Raw genomic sequence first — 17075 nt, forward strand, 5'->3', positions numbered from 1 at the left:
AGATTCAGATTCTTTCCATAGAAATTGGAGTGCGTAAGGACCGTCCCATAATAAAAGCAGAGGAAATCCATGGAACGCGGAGTGGATGTACGCCATCACGTACAAAATAACTGACAGACAATTTAAGTGTCTCTAAACTCCCTGGAATGAATGTGTACCTTCCTTGTCTTTTCCCATACAGAAAATGCTCGTTTATTAAAATGCTCTGAGGACCGGTATGTTGAGCACAATGTTCCGGTCGATAAATAGAGCCATTGAGTTGTGGTTTGAAGCAGTGGGTCATTTCATGAGAATGGGTAAGTCTCTACGCTGCTTCAAAGATTTTGAGCTCAACCGTGGCGCTTGGACTGCCCAAGAGGATTTCATTTTGAGTAATTATATTTCCATTCACGGAGAAGGTCAATGGAGCTCTATTGCCTTAAAAGCAGGTGAACTGAACTAATTCATTCACCCTCTCCTTTATAGTCTGAATGCATATTGCTATATCGTTTACTAAATGTTTCTTCATGGTGAATTCTTCGTCTTTCAGGTCTGAAGCGGTGTGGGAAGAGTTGTAGATTGCGTTGGATGAACTATCTGCGTCCTGATATTAAGCGTGGGAACATTTCACCCGACGAAAGGGATCTCATTATTAGACTTCATGGGCTCCTTGGCAATAGGTACCAATAGAATTTTTACGGATTGGGAATAATGGTTGGGTTTTAAAGAGTACACAACAAGTATTGATTATTTAGGGCTCCTTGGCAATAGGTACCAATAGAATTTTTACGGATTGGGAATAATGGTTGGGTTTAAAAGAGTACACAACAAGTATTGATTATTTAGAATGTAAATGATATTGAACAGATCTTATAGAGTTGAATCGAAAAATTCTTACACAATATAATTCGATATAGGAATAAATATTAGTAAACAAATTTTTTATACAGTTGAATCTAAAATCTAAGTATTGATATTTAGAAATGTAAATGATTAAACTTTTCAATATGTAGGAATGCAAATGATTGAACTCATCAGATTTCTATGGTCCATGAAGATTATTGTCAGAAATTTGTAGATTCGAATATATAAAATTATTTGTATGAAAATTTCAGAACAAACTTTGTGACCCGTTATTAGAATTAAGAAAACTACTGTAAAAATCCACAACTCTTTAATTATGAATCCTGCAAGATGATTGCTTAATTAGGGATAGGGTGAATATTATATGTGATAATGGTACCATGTTTATGTTATTGCAGATGGTCTCTGATTGCAGGACGATTACCTGGGCGAACAGACAACGAAATAAAGAACTATTGGAATACTCATCTCAGCAAAAGTAAGGAGATGGCAGAGAAGGGAGCTCTTCAGAAAGTCCATAGAAAATCAAAACTGGGTCGTCGCGAAGGTCATCGTCGACCAACGAGTACTCCTTTGAAAGCAACTGCGGTTAGAACAAAGGAGGAGCCAAACAAAAGTGTGGACATTTGTAACTCTGATGATCAAGACGTGAAGTCGAGGGAGAGCGAACAAAGTATGAAGAACTCCAATTCATGGTGTGAGTTAATAGTCGAAGATTACATCACAGATGTGTATTCCGACTTCGACGACCATATGATGGCTCAGAAAACTGGTGTAAATGAAGTAGGTATTTCAAAGGAGTTACTATATTTGAAGAAGCTGGCTTCTCCCCACTGCGATCACAACTTCTCTCCATCTGAATATACGAGAGATTTCAAGATGGAAGATGTTGTGAGTATGCAGAATGTTGAATTTATTAACAAGGCAAGCATGCAGTCTTTCAATATGCTACTTTCTGAATGGGACGAGCACTGGGAAAGGGAAGCAGCAATACTGTTTTAGAAGATTTTATCTCAGTTTTACGAGACAAGATAAAAGTTTAGTTCTTAAGTTTAAGACTGTATTTTTACTTCTCTCGTGCTATATAATCTTTTTTAGACTGTAAGAATGGGATCTAGTCCTCCTATAAATTGTAGTGTGCCAATAACATCATGCATTGTCCTAACATCTATCTACAATCTGAGGCTTGTATGATTTGTTCTTTTGACTAGCTTTGGTTTCTCTCTTGCCATTGTTTTCATTAATAACATTCTCAAAGATCCTATCTAAGGTTAGATTCGCTGATTGCAGTGAGGAAATTGAATTGTCTGTGTTTCTGACATTAATGGAATCTTGTACTGTAGACTAGACTTTAAGTTTTGCATATGCACGAAATGTTGTGACATTTGACTTCGTAATCATTTGTCAAGGAGCTAATATTAAGATTCTTGGGAGTTGGAGCTAATATTAAGCCATATAAAGTGCCAAGAGCTTAGAATACTAGTATGGTATCTTAATAATCACATCGAAATCTTAAAAAATTCCAGTGAAGACTGAAGGGAGTACAAATAAATATGAAATAATAGAATAAACTATTTATTATTATTACTAGCACCTTTACGTAGTAGAAACGAATGAAATCCGCAGTTAAGATTAGTATTGTTTACAAATTACCTGAGAGGACTAAAAAAACCGACACTGTTAAACACAACTTTGCTTTCACACATTATGTTTGAGAAAAAAAGAGTATCAAATAAACTTCTTGTTAGGAACGTTTAGTTACTAAATCACCAAGGAGCATCTTTCTCATTCTAAGAGATTTGGATTGTAAATAGTATCAATACACCTCTAACAAGGAGGTAAAAGAAAAATTGTATAAGGCTCCTCGTCACTTTGATTCCAATTTTAAGAAGAAAGACATGCAGGTTTGTCTTCATTATATATACACATGGCACCATGATTTACAGGTCACCATTCTAAATCATCATAGCAAGGAATCATTATGTCTATGTCTAGTGTACTAGCTTCTAAAAATAGGAGTCATATTCTGATAACCATGTTTAGAGTCACTTCTTAATTAAGGGATTAGACCCCCCATTTTCATGTAAATATATTTTAGCCATCAATATATCTTTTCATATGTGGATGAACCTAATACCATTTTCCTTCTAACTCATTATTAGAGATGATTTGATATTATTAACAAATAAATTTTCTTTAAATAAGAAAGATGTTTGTGATTCTCTATATACTAAACCCCTCCTATTAGTGATTCCTTGTTATGATGATCTTCATGATAGCATCTATCAAAAATATGATGATTTTCTTAATCAAGGATTAGGTGAAGATGATAGTTTTCGTTCATGATTTACTATCAGTCACTAAACAATTTATAAGGACACAAGAAAAAATTATAGTTGGGTTTACCTAATCCATTCTTAGTGAAGTTTTATATTGATTGGGTTAACACAAAATTAAAGGTAAGGTTTCAAATTATAACATTGTAAGCTCTCTTTGAGCTTGAATTGGTAATATTCTATTTATTTACATAATAGAAAGTTCTCAAATATTGTAGATAGCCATCAATTAAGTTTTTATGTCCACAAGATATCACTAACATAAATTATACTTTAACATGCAAGAGAGATGGATTTCTAAGGGGCGTCTTCATCTCATAGAGAGCTAGCAAGGTCTTAGAGAGAAAGGAATTAACTTGCTAATAAGGATTTTTAATATAGGAAAATCTCAATTCATAGTCACAAAATATAAGCCCCTTTATCGAAGGATTGCTCAAGCTTTAGACTATTTGGCCAATAAAAACCCTTGAGAGAGTTGGCTTCATTCATTAGAACATCATAAAATACCTTCAAATTTATTATTATATTACAAACTAGTTATAGCATGGCATACAATGAAGGATAAATTATTAGATGTTATAAGATCCAAGGTATCTTGAAATCTAAAATCTCAATCTCTAATTTGGAAATAAAGATATCCATAACCTCAAAATACTAAATACGTCATCTTGTTGGTGCTCCAATGAAAAGGGACCCAAATATAGAGATCTCATGGTCTTTTCCTAGTTAAAACTAGTAAAAGCTTGACTTTGATGAAATTACTAAAGGTAACCTAGCACTTATAGGTGGAAGTGGGGTTTTAAGAGATGAAAATGATAAGTTGATAATCACTTGTGCTATAAACCTTTGTATTCAAACTAATCTTTATGTTGAAGTTGTATTGGCTTATAACACCATCAAGATGGTCAATCAATTCAAGGTTCAAAATTATCCTATTACACTGTTAATATTATCTAAATATTAGTAATTACCTTCATAAGAAGGCCTACTCTTTTTGGTCTATAAATAACATCATCAATGGCTTAGTGATCATTTTAAATAAGATAAAAATAGTTAGAATCAACTATGTTTTTAGAGAGGCCAATGGTATTTTTGGCTATCTAGTGAATTGGGGTGTGTTTAGGCAAGAGTTATCCATGTATATTTGAGTATCCCCCTTTCAAAGGATATCAAAATTTTATTATTAAACGATATCAATAATCACATCAAAAAAGAAAGTGTAAAGAGATGGATAGTTGTACCATGTAATCATGATGGATAGAGCTAACATCAAATACAATGTCATTGGCATAATGAAAGGTTATGGACATATGAATTCTAAAAGTTGGGAAGATTCTTTTCAAATTTCCATCATTTCTAATTTTAAGAGTATTTGGAGGGATATTTTATATGAACTACTATTGTTGCAATTTGGCCTGATTGGTTGGTTCAAGAAAGAAAGAGAAATATTTATATCATAGCTATTCATAGGAATCATGTTGAACCAATCAATTGTGAGGATTAGAAAACTGGTGCAAATCTTTTGAAATTTTTCAAAAGAGGGTTTCACTACCTTCATAGATGGTTGAATGGTAATCAAAATTATTAATATGGGGTTTTTTAAGCTCTAGGATAACTAAAAAATTATGGCTAATGGGTTATAATTTATGGTTTCTAAATAATAGTTAGCTAAGTAATCTAGTCTTTCAGTGGAGGGAGTTAAAGTAAAAAAATATGGCAGAATGAGAGAAGAAGCTATGGTGGATTTATTGATTAAGGAAATAAATATGATAAATTACATTTAGGATACACCATAAACTCCCTCAAGAAACCTTGGGTTGAAATAGCCATGTCAATTATGAGGGATGAAACCTTTGTAAGTTTATCCATTCCTACCATTTTAATCCTCTCAACCATTTAAAAAGGGATATTCTCATTTCCTTTCCTATTGTTTGTTCTCTTTTGTGGACCTATCTGTAAAGGAATGTAAAAAATACTCTGCAATTATTCCCCTACATCAAGGGTTAATACTTTCTGGTTATCAACTATGTTAAAAATCTAAATCCCCTCATTATCTAACATTTTCACCAAAATGGTAAAATTAATGATGGTAGATTATTATTTCTCCACTTTAAAGACATAAAGGTGGTGGACAGTAGATAGAAGAAAACTATTTCTAGGTTGATCTTCCAAAGTTCCCTTGATATGAATAAAAAAGGTGTGCTAGTAAAGAAAGTAATAAGGACAATAAGAGAAAAAGAGAAGACTATTTCAATGGTGGGAGAAAACCCATCTCCTTATCATAAAAGGGATGGCATCCCTCACTTTCAAGGTAAAGGAAAGGTTAAAGCCTTCCTTGATTTGGACATGGCTAATCCTTTCCCCAAATTTGACCCTTCCCCAAAATCCTTAATAAACCTAGTATACCATGTGTCTACTCTTCATCATTGACAGATGTAGATGGTGATATTTATACTCAACTAAAATGTAACTACTTTACATAAAAAAACTTATTTGTGACATATTGTAGAAATGGTTTAACATTGAAAATAGTAAGATGAACACTAAGAGGAAAATCATAATGAAAAATTAAAATAGTCAAATTCAACCACTTTTATAGGAGGAGAGGATATTATAAAAAATTGGGAGATAGTCTCCTATGTAAATAGATTATAAAAATATGTAGCTGAAAGAATAGGAAAATCTTATCATCTTCATGGAGGATATTACAAAAGGGCAAGCTAATTAGGAGGTCGAGATTGTTGACATGGAACATAAGATTTCAAATTTTAAATAAAATTTTAATAAATATAAGAATGTTATCAAAAAGGAACTATGAATATGCATAGGAATTTAACAAACAAAAAATGACAAATATTGATGACAAGAAGAGAAATGCAAATATTGGCCCCAACACAAGGACTAGAAGTATGAAAGGAAGGGAAATGAGGGAAATAAGAAGACCTAGCAGCCGAAAGACATCAATAAAAATTTCCACATTGAGGATTTGAAGGCTACCAACACCCAAAAGTTACTATGATTTTTCCTATCATAGTCTTGCATTTTGTGTTTGGGTTTAGCTTTGTTAGTTTTCGTTTCTATTTTAGTAATTTTATTTGGATTTTAATTGTGGTTTAGATATGTTTTATTTGACATTTTGATATTTGTAATAACCTACTTTTTAACTCCTTTGATAAAAAAATATAATTTTCCATAACCTTAATGATGAGTTTCTCCCCCTTTTTCATTTAGTTGGGTTGTGTCACTTCACTTATATAATATGAGTTTTGTTAGTTCACTTAGTTCAACTTAATTTTTCTATTGCACTTAGGTAAACTAATATTCTTCTTTGTACACCATTAAGATATATAAAAATTCATAATCTTCCCTTATGCCAAATATTCTACCTCAAGGTAATAGATCATTCGCCAATGGTTACACATGGATTGGACTCATTTTAATAGCCTTAAAATTTGTAGATCCAACCATAAACATACTTATTAAGTCCTCTAAAAAATTTCCCTTATTGGTAATTCCCTTCCTTTTCTTTTCTATATATTTTTGTATGTGTGTTATAGTATGAATAACCATTACCCATCAAATTCTTCTACTAGTAAAATTTTTGAAAGCTCCTCCCTCTTGAATCACATTGGCTAATCATGGTTGTACTTTAATTTCTCAAAATGATCATCAAGTATTTTCCTATGTTAAGGACTTATTTCATTCCTTGGATTCCTCATGTCGTGCACGTTATTTGTTCAATTTTATTGTCTATTCTTCTAGTAGTTCATTCAAATGGATAATTCACCTCTTTTTATACACAAAACATTTATTTACTATCCCATCTCAAGGTACATTATCCTTAGTTAATATCCTCTAACAAATTTATATCATGCAATATAAATTATCCTACAATTATTTTAATTGAAATGCATCCTCTCTATTCCTTCCTTTTCTCTCCCACTTATGCACCATAACCAATTTTTTTTTTTGTGAAATTGTATATCCACCTTCCACTTGGTTGGCCTAGTCAATGTCAAAAAATTTCTTAAACTCTTAAGCAATCTATTAGGACATTATCTCTGTATTCAAAAAATTGTGATAAGTATTAATCTAAAAGAATATATCAAAAGTTTTGGAACCTTGTTCTAATATCATTGTCTTAGATACATATTAACCATTAATTCAATAGCATTATAATTCAAAAACCCTAATCGATATTAAATAATTATTTCAGACACTAATCTTTTGGTCTAATTTGACTAATCATTATTGATTGTTTATCAATATCTATAATAAATAATAGATTAATTGATTATAACTACTAGTAGCCATGAAGTCCAAGAAATTTTTAAATCTTCAATCCAAATAGGTGTCACAAAATCTTATAACAAATGCTGATTTAATTGATATAATTATTTTGATCATTCAAATGTTGCTAGATCAAATTTGTACTTATCTCCCTACACCTTAATAATATTGTGATGTCAGAGTTGCATATGTATTTGAAATTAGATAGAATTGTTTATTCTTTAATTTAATTTTTTAATCTCTTTCAATAGAAATAAAACATAAAATTGTAATTTTATTAAAAATATGTAAATACGATGTTTTGACCTTCTCCTGCATCGTACATTGCCTTAACACTTTAGCTGCAGTCTTAAGGCATGTATGATTGCTCTTTCGCCATTATGTCCATTAATGGCACTCTGAATGGTCCTTTCTCAACGGCATATTCGCTGACTGGAATAAGGAAATTGAATTGTCTGTCTATACATTAATGAAAGCCAGGAAACTCGTACTACAGACTTTAATTCAATTTTTGAATATACGAAATGCTGTGGCATTTGACTTCGTAATCATTTTTTTAGGAGCTGACATGATGTTGTTATATAATGATTCTTGGGAGTAGGGATGAATATTTTTTTTTATTCTTTTTGGATGGGTTTCTTTCCAAATTTATTTTTATTATTTCTTTCGCTAAGAGTTAAAGAGAATCTCTTTGGTTAAGAGTTGAGGGGATTGAAGGACATCCATTTTGCCAAATTCGTTCATGGCACGATCTTGGCCTCATCCCTTTTAGATGTTGGATTCTTGCACTCAACAAGACTTAAATTCTGGGTGGGCTCATTAAGAACCTTTCAACTTCACCAACAGACCAAGGATCCATTGAATATTAGATAATATGTGTCAGTAGCTATTCTACCTGCAAAACGACATGTTAAGTTATAATAAATACAATATGTTTCATCATTCATATGATAAAAGGATGAAGGTGGATTAGACAGATAACTAGACAAGCAGACGTCTAGATCCTTGTTGTTTCCATTTATGACTATGTCATCACAATTTTTTTAAAAGGAGGGATGATAAATTGTTGCAAAAACTATTGTGTTTTCATTTGCATTTTTTACCCTTGCATGCAACAACAACCGCATTTGGCAAGAGAGGTGGTGATTTGCATAGCCTTGTGTATTGTGGTGTAGACATTTGCAAGAAATAAACAACCACCATTTATGCTCCCTCCATGCAATTTTTCATTGTATGTCTGAATATTTTATGGAGGTGATATAAAGAAGAGATATAAAATGAAGGAAATGGCGACATGTTCATTTGGTTTTCTATGGAGGAATAAGAGAAACAATGATAGCACTCTTATTCATAGTTTTTGCAATAAGAAAATTTAGCAAAAAAGAATGAAATCACTACTTTAAGGTTTTAATTTCTACGATAGAATGAGAATGATTTAGCTTTTGAAAGACTTTCCTTTCTAGCTTATAACATTATGGTTTTGTATGGCTATGGTATGTGAAGGCATCGCTAAAGTGCGACAAGACAATGAAATTTTATAATGTCTCCGTTCGATCATGCTTTCACACTTTTGGAGCCAATTTGTACAGCCTGAGTAGGCTTAGTGGTGGAAAACTTGTGCTCTTGAGAGAGAGGTCACAAGTTCAAATCCCTCAAGGGGGTAAGGTAGGTGCGCCTCGTTTGTAGTTCAGTTAGGTACCTCTTGCAAGGAGTACGAGGTAGTCCCATAGGGCTCTAACCCATTTGTAGACCCATACATAGATGGTTGGCATCGTGGACTATAAAAGATACTTTACTTTATTTTACTTTTTACCATGTTCACTGTCTTGTAATATTTCCATATTTTAGAAGTTTTTTAATATTTTTCTATTTTTATCACATTGAACGGGTTTCTCGACTAATTGATTGTTTTTTTGCCAAGGCATATTTTGGTCAATTTTGTGGACAATGAATTTCATTTTTAGCAAGTATGTGTATAAGGTGAAAATGGATAACAACAATAATTGAAAGACTAAATGAATTCAACCACAAAACCCTAGCCTAGCAACAACAAAGATCCACCATAACATATGAAGATTACCTAAGACAATGCAAATCAAATGAATTCACAAAGATAATACCATCACATGTCCAAAAGGGTTTGGATCTCCATTCTTCTTATCTCCATTTATCTTGCTTGATATATTTACTCCCAGATTTTATATGTGCACAAGAGCTCAACAAAGAACGGAAATGTGGTTGCAAGTACGATCACATATGAAAGTGCAAAGGCGTAGTGTAGTCAATTGATCAGGTAGTTAGTTAGGGTTGATAATGAAGGAAGCATCTCCTTATATAGAAGACACTATATGAAATGGAGGGATAAGATTGAGAAGTGTAAAAGATAAATGGTCGGCTATGATTAGAGGGTAGGTAGAAGAAATAATAAAATAATGAGAGGGTAGGTAGTGTAGGAATTAAGAGATGAATGGCATGTCTCATGGGTAGAAAAGGCTAATGAAATAATTAAATAAATAAAGATTTATTTAATTAATAGAAGAAGTGGGACCAATTAAATAAATAAGATTATTTATTTAATTTAAGAGAAAAGGGATAATTTAAATAAATAAAGGTATTTATTTAAATGACAATTAAGGTATAAGAGGATAAATGAATTAATTAAATAAATAAATATTTATTTAATTAATAGAAGAATTAGGCTTAGACAATTAAATAAATAAAATATTTATTTAATTAGATAGGACAATTTTAGGTGTCTACAGTACACATATCTATAAATAAAAAATGATTGGGTTATGAAAAAGGTTTTATTTATTTATTTAGTTTTATTTTTATTTTGTTTCCAATGGGTTTTCAATGTCTAATCATAAGCTCAATTTGTATGGTGATTTCTATATTATCATGCTATTTTATTTTTAATAGATTTTTGATAGTTTTTTTTAAGAAAGCATACGATTTTGCATGATTTAGTAAAATTTAATAGTATTGGATAATGCGATATTTTATAAATTATTATTTTTTGAAAAATGAATTTAATGAATTTTTTGAAAAATGAATTTAATGAATTTTTTGAAAAATGAATTTAATGAATTTTTTGAAAAATGAATTTAATGAATTTTTTGAAAAATGAATTTAATGAATTTTTTTTCTACTTTAGAATCAATGATAATAAAGTACGCATTATCTTAAACTATACAAATTTGTGGATCAATGTTAATCTATACCTCTAAAAATATATAAAATGATAGTGATTACTTACATTCTTTACATTATTTGACACAAGTTCCTTATTTGTGACACATGTACATATTGCACGTTCAAAATGTTGAAGTGTAGTAAATTTAGATGAGAAAAAGAGTATATATACAACTTGCAGATGGGATACATATAAGATTGATTAAAAACATTAATTCATATATACTTATTCCATGTTTTGTATCTTGGGTTAAATTATAATTTAAGACCATTTTGAAAAAATACTGTGTTTTTTGACATGATTATTTTTCTTCTTATTTGTGTTAGATACACATTATGCTTTTAATCAATATCTATTAATTTGAGCCTAACACGCTACTACCAAAAATATAGTACTATTTACACGCTACTAAAAAAATTAGAAAAAATGTTATTCCTTGATCACGTATGCTAAGGGGAAAAGTAAGGAAAACTAAAGTAGTGGATGTTTCCATGTAGTCTGCTTGAAAATCATTTCAATAACCTTTGTTTCGTTTCTAGAAACATTCTCTCCATATGTAGAGATAGTAAATATTAGACACAACTTGACTAGACCAATATGCTATTTCTATTGTTTTAAGGCAATTTTATTATTAACTATAACTGGTTATGTGGTATTTAGAGATCAATAGTCAAATTGTGTTTTTTTAATTTATGATTCAAAAAGCACTATTTTCCAATTTGTAATTAAAAATCTTTTTTTAATAAATTCATATATACTCATATTTTTACCAACACTACATTGTTATGGTTATCGATATCCTCTTGTCATTCATGCTATTTTCATTTGTGGTTGTTTCCAAGAAATTTTAATTTTCCATTTCTATGTCAACCCCATCATTTTGTAGACAATATGAAATCTAACACAAATGAATGAAAAGTTGATAATTGGTGGATGTTGAGATAAGGGGGTGGGGGTGAATCAATATATATTAAAACTTAACCATTCATTCCAATTATCATATGTGCAGAAGTAAAAAAAAACAAAAAACATCAATCGTACAAGGACACTAATATTTTACATGGAAAACCTAATGAGGGAAAAACCACAATGACAACTATCGCACTATATGAAAACATATTAAAAAGTTTTAGGCTCTAGGACAAGTAAGCTCATTTCTCTTGATTTAGTCTTGTAGGCTAAGGCACACAACCTTAGGGAAAGATACAATGAACTTGGAAAACACTGAAGATTACTTCCTCATAGAAAGATATAATAGATCTAATTACAAATGATGATTACAGTTCACCATCCTAAACATCTAGAATTGACTTCATTACTTTTCTTTTGTAATTGCCCACCTTCGCACTTACACCATACACCATACACCATACACCATACACCATACACCATACACCATACACCATACACCATACACCATACACCACACACACCTTCTAATACAAATCACACAATTCTCCAAAATATCTCATCCTTTATTTATCATTCGTAAAAAGAAGATACATCAATTAGGTCAACCTAATTAGATGTAATGTGTAGAGTATAAATAGTTGGCCGTAAAAAAAAATTCTCCAAAACATCACGGAAGGAGAATAAGACCAAAAAAAATTGCCTTCAACTTTGCAGACAACTACATAGAACAAAATAACTCAAGTCGACTCCAAATTATATTTGATAGAGGAAAGTGTTGGTATTTCTCTTTTGGTGGCCTAGGGCCACCAAGTAAAGTTTATATATTATTTTTAGAGCAGAACATGTAGTGGTTATGGAGTCCAACGGAGTATGCACTCGGTCTATGTCCCATAGATTTGAATTCTTCCCATACTCACAAGGGGCATTCATCCCTAACAAAATTTGCCTCAGTAGCCTACTTTGAGGGTTAATATTTGAAGCCAAATAACTGCATCATAAATGGCTTGGTAATCATATTCATGGGATATGTGTGAGCGACCATGCTCATTTTCAGATCCCCAAAATTAGATTTGATGTGTCTTCAAAGTACTAAGTTGAAGGGGTTCAAAAAAAGTTTGTTGATCGTACTTTGTTGTATCTGCCTAAGTGGCCCACTTCATAGACTAATATTTTAGAACTTGATAATTTTCAAGAAAATTAGATTGTTTATAGTGATTGTGCTCATGATAATGTTCTCTTGTGTTCATTTTCAAAGCCTCAACATCTTGTTTGATATTTTTGCCAGATCAAAAGCAAATGGATTTTGTTGAGATGCGACGAATGCACTGTGTCAAATTAGTTAGAGAGCCTACTTTTCAGAGTTAATATTTTGAAGTCGAGTGATTGGAAAGTGAAGTGGGTTGTTTCATATAGTTCTCTTGATGTTCATATACTCCCGTGTACAATTGCAGAACCACATGATTTAGTTTGATATTTTTTCAAAGTCAAAAGAAAATAGTGTTTGCAAAGGTTTGTTGTCTGGAATTTTAGATTTATTCTAGAGGGGCCATCTTTGATGATTAATATCTTGCAGATTTAGTGGATTAAGGCAAATCACCTTGGCACATGCACTCACCAAACCTCAATGAGCCTATACATCCAATGGTGACCTCCCAAAAAGAGATTTGATATTTATATATGGTGAAAAGTGAATAATGGAAACAACAATATTGAAAGACTAACAAAGATCCAACCACAAAAACCTAGCCTAAAAATGAAAATGATCCACCATACACAAATTAAGATACCTAAGACCATGGAAATATACAAAATAAGACAAGATATACCACTCATGTGTCTATTAGAGTTTCAATCTCCATTTCTTCCTATCTCCATTGATCTTGTTTGATATATTTTCTCTCAGATTTTATGTGTGCACAGGAGCTCAACAAAGAACGGATTATGGTTGATAATTTGATCACAAGAAGGCTTGATTCTTCCATTAGCAGATTAGAGGATTAAGATTGATAATGAAGGAAGCATCCTCTTATATAGAGAACACTAGAAGAAATGGAGGGATACGATTAAGAGGTGTAAAGATAAATGGTCGGCTAGGATTAAAGGGTAGGTAGAGGAAATAATTAAATGATAAAGGGGGTAGGTAAGAGAATAATTAAGAGATGAATGACATGTGTCATAGGTAGAAAAGGCTAATGAATTAATTAAATAAATAAAGATTTATTTAATTAATAGAGGAAGTCAAATCAATTAAATAAATAAATAATTTATTTAATTTAGGAAAAGGACAATTTAAATAAACAAAAGTATTTATTGAAATGAGAAAAGGCTTAGAAGAGGATTAATGAATGAATTAAATAAATAAGAATTTATTTAATTAATAGAAGAGTTAGAATAAAATAATTAAATAAACAAAAATATTTATTTAATTAGACCAGACAATTTTAGGTGTCTACATTTTGCCCCTCTTTGAGACAATGCAGCTTGTCGCGTTGGCTCAAAGAAGAAAAAATGATACAAATTTGCCCCATGATGGGAATGATTTGCCCCCACGAGAGATTAGATGAAAATGTTTGAAAAGATCACAGACAATCTCTCGATAAGAAAGAAAGGCTAGAAAAGACTAACAAGATAGGGTGACAAGGTCACACAGGAAAAAGATTGACTCAGGAGACTAGGGTTAAGTAGCCTATATGACAGGGCCACAAGGAAAACATCCTCATTTGTATCCACGCAAAGAAGAGATCAAAGTGCAAAGAGAGAGTTTAGAGTAGGCAGAGCAATCAACGATGATGGATAGAGTTCACAGATTCGATCGAGTTCAGCAATATCAGAGACCAAATGACATGGCTGAGCTGGTAAGTACCTCGAAGCCTCTTTGTACATTTTTTGCATTTATTGTTGTCATTAATGCATTTTAGGGTAGATAAGAAAAAAACACGAAATTCATATTTTACAATGCGAACGCGTCTAGGTTAGTGCTAGACACGTCTAGGTAGGATAGGTGCATCTAGGTTAGGTTTGGTCGCGTTTATAAATGTAATTGCATCTAAGTTTTATAGGGATGCATCCATGTGTAGAAGGCACGTTTTTGTCAGAAAGGCGCATTTGTGAGAGACAAGCGCATCTATGTAGGACAACAATGCATCTATGATGTACAGGCGCATCTAGGGAAAGCAAGCACATCTGGGTTGATGAACACTATGTTTGCATTGTAAAAACTTGTTTGTGTCTAAGTAGGATCAAATCGGAAGCTCTGTGATGAACATACATTGTCGATTGGATAAGTTGTTGAGAGGATACACTCAAGCAGGTGCCCTAGGGAGACAAAATGAGAGATAGGCTAGAATTGATAATTCTATGATGAACATACATTGTCAATTGGATAAGTTGTTGAGAGGATACACTCAAGCAGGGCCTCTAAATAAGATCAAGTGCAATATGATGAACATATACACTAGGATGCAGCGCCATGTGATAAACATAAGCACTAGGATAGAAGTAGCACTATGTGATGGATATGAGTACTACTAGGATTGACATGATTAGTTTGCTTGGATGCAAGAGAACTTGCCCCAGATAGAGTCGCGGGAGAGATTCCCTGTGACACAACGATTATGACTAGATTTGACCTTTGAGGAGTGGGCAACTGTCAAGGGTATCGGATTGAGACACATCATGTATTCGCTTGATATTCGGGCGATCAGAGGATTACTAACTGCTCTAGTAGAGAGATGGCACTCTGAGACCTTTTCATTTTATTTACCAACTGGTGAGATGTCAATTACTTTAGAGGATGTTTATAGGATTTTGAGGATACTGATCCATGGCAAGCTGGTGCCGTATGACAAAGAGGACAACTGGGATACACTGAGATGAGTCTTTGGTGACCCAAAGCTAGAGATGAGATCGGGTCATGTTAGCTAGGATGTTATGCTATCTATTGGACATAGAATACTGATGGTAGTTGGAGTCCTTAGTGGTTAACTTTGTCTAGATAGGGCGACACGAGGTATGGTTGTTGACTGGGGGAGGACTCTAGAGATGTTGGTGACACAACACGCTAGATATACATGGGCTCTGTGTGTATTAGGATATTTGTATCATGAGCTCCACCAGTTTGTATATCTGAGTGGCTGTGGGTTAGGGTTTGGGGTGACTCTATTACAGGTGTGGTCATATGAGCACATTGTAGTGACTAGACTAGTTCACTTCAGAGGGAGAGGGCATGGATAGTCCTATGCACACTTGTATAGTATGATCACTTCCCAACCATGGATTAGGAAGGTGGACTATTGGAGACGGGTTATAGATGGCATAGATAGTGTCATATGGAGACCCTATCTTGATTGTGAGGATTGGGAGGAGGACACTACAAAGCTTCCATGTATTTTCAGGAGTAGGTATTTGATCGGGAGAACGCCTTATATATTGGACATACATCTCATTGATAGGGTATGCAAGTAGTTTGGGTGACAACAAAGGATGCCTCGGGGATCTGGAGAGTTTGTACGGACAGTGCAAGAGCAAGCTCATTGGGGGTCGATTTTGTCCTATGATGTTGTGGTTACACAGTTTGAGCAGATGGTTCCTATGCCATATGATCTACTAAGGGATGTGGTTGACATAGGTATAGATGGGAAGTATGATGCCTATTTTGCAACACATCTAGTACAGAGGTTGACAGATCCAGATGAGCCTGTGGTAGTGGAGGATGATGAGGACAGGGGTGGCAGAAGGCGAAGGAGATGGGGGAGAGGAGGAATGAGGAGGGTGGTGAGGGGCAGGGGTGGACAGAGGAATGCCAAAGAGACAAGATCCACATGGAGGGAGGCCACTGAGACCACCAAGGGGTAGAGGACATGTATTATAGGCTAGTGGACAGGTACATGGACAAGTACCAAGAAGAGATGCACAAGTACAAGCTAGCCAAGAGGAGGGTTCCAAGTGTTGGGAGTATTTAAAACTGAGTCAAGTTTATAGGCCCATTTCAAAATTTTGCCCTGCATTTCCAAATGATTAAAATAAGTCAGTTTGAATGGCCTAGTTAGCAAGGGGGTAAAATGGAGCCGGTTGATTTTCAGAGGGTAAGGCTCCGGATTCATGTCTCACACCTTTCATTTGGCCTATTTAGTGTGTTGCAAATTTTAAAATTCAGTTTGGAGAAGTTTATCAAGTACTCTTTTTGAGGGGTGAGCTGGAAGTGCATTTTAGGCACAAATGCAGATTTTATTGAGTAGCCTACTTTGAGCGATTACATCTTTTGCCCTGTTGATTTTCATAGAGAAATTCAAAGTGGATTCAATTGTATGAATAAATGTGAGTCATTCTACAAAATTTCAAGTCCCAACGAATCCATTTGCTCAGTTTTTGAAGCCAAATCTGTTTGCAATTTGTGTGTTTTGGCAAGTCCCTGTTCCAACAGCTAGTCGGAGCCCTGTTTCGCACAAGTGTAAAAGTTGCCTCAGTAAGCGTCATGTCATAATTTTTGTTCCAGGCTA

The 17075-nt window shown here is 33.2% G+C and overlaps 1 protein-coding gene across 1 annotated transcript; it reads left to right on the forward strand.

Moving 5' to 3' along the window:
• The first annotated feature begins 256 nt into the window (after nucleotides 1–256).
• LOC131027168 (MYB-like transcription factor EOBI) lies at nucleotides 257–2083 on the forward strand. The gene is made up of 3 exons (XM_057957168.2): nucleotides 257–428; nucleotides 530–659; nucleotides 1242–2083. The coding sequence occupies exons 1-3, from the start codon at nucleotides 287–289 to the stop codon at nucleotides 1843–1845; spliced, it is 876 nt and encodes a 291-aa protein (XP_057813151.1). The 5' UTR covers nucleotides 257–286; the 3' UTR covers nucleotides 1846–2083.
• Nucleotides 2084–17075: the final 14992 nt, after the last annotated feature.

Source organism: Cryptomeria japonica, chromosome 10 (assembly GCF_030272615.1).
Source record: "Cryptomeria japonica chromosome 10, Sugi_1.0, whole genome shotgun sequence".
NCBI lineage: Eukaryota > Viridiplantae > Streptophyta > Pinopsida > Cupressales > Cupressaceae > Cryptomeria > Cryptomeria japonica.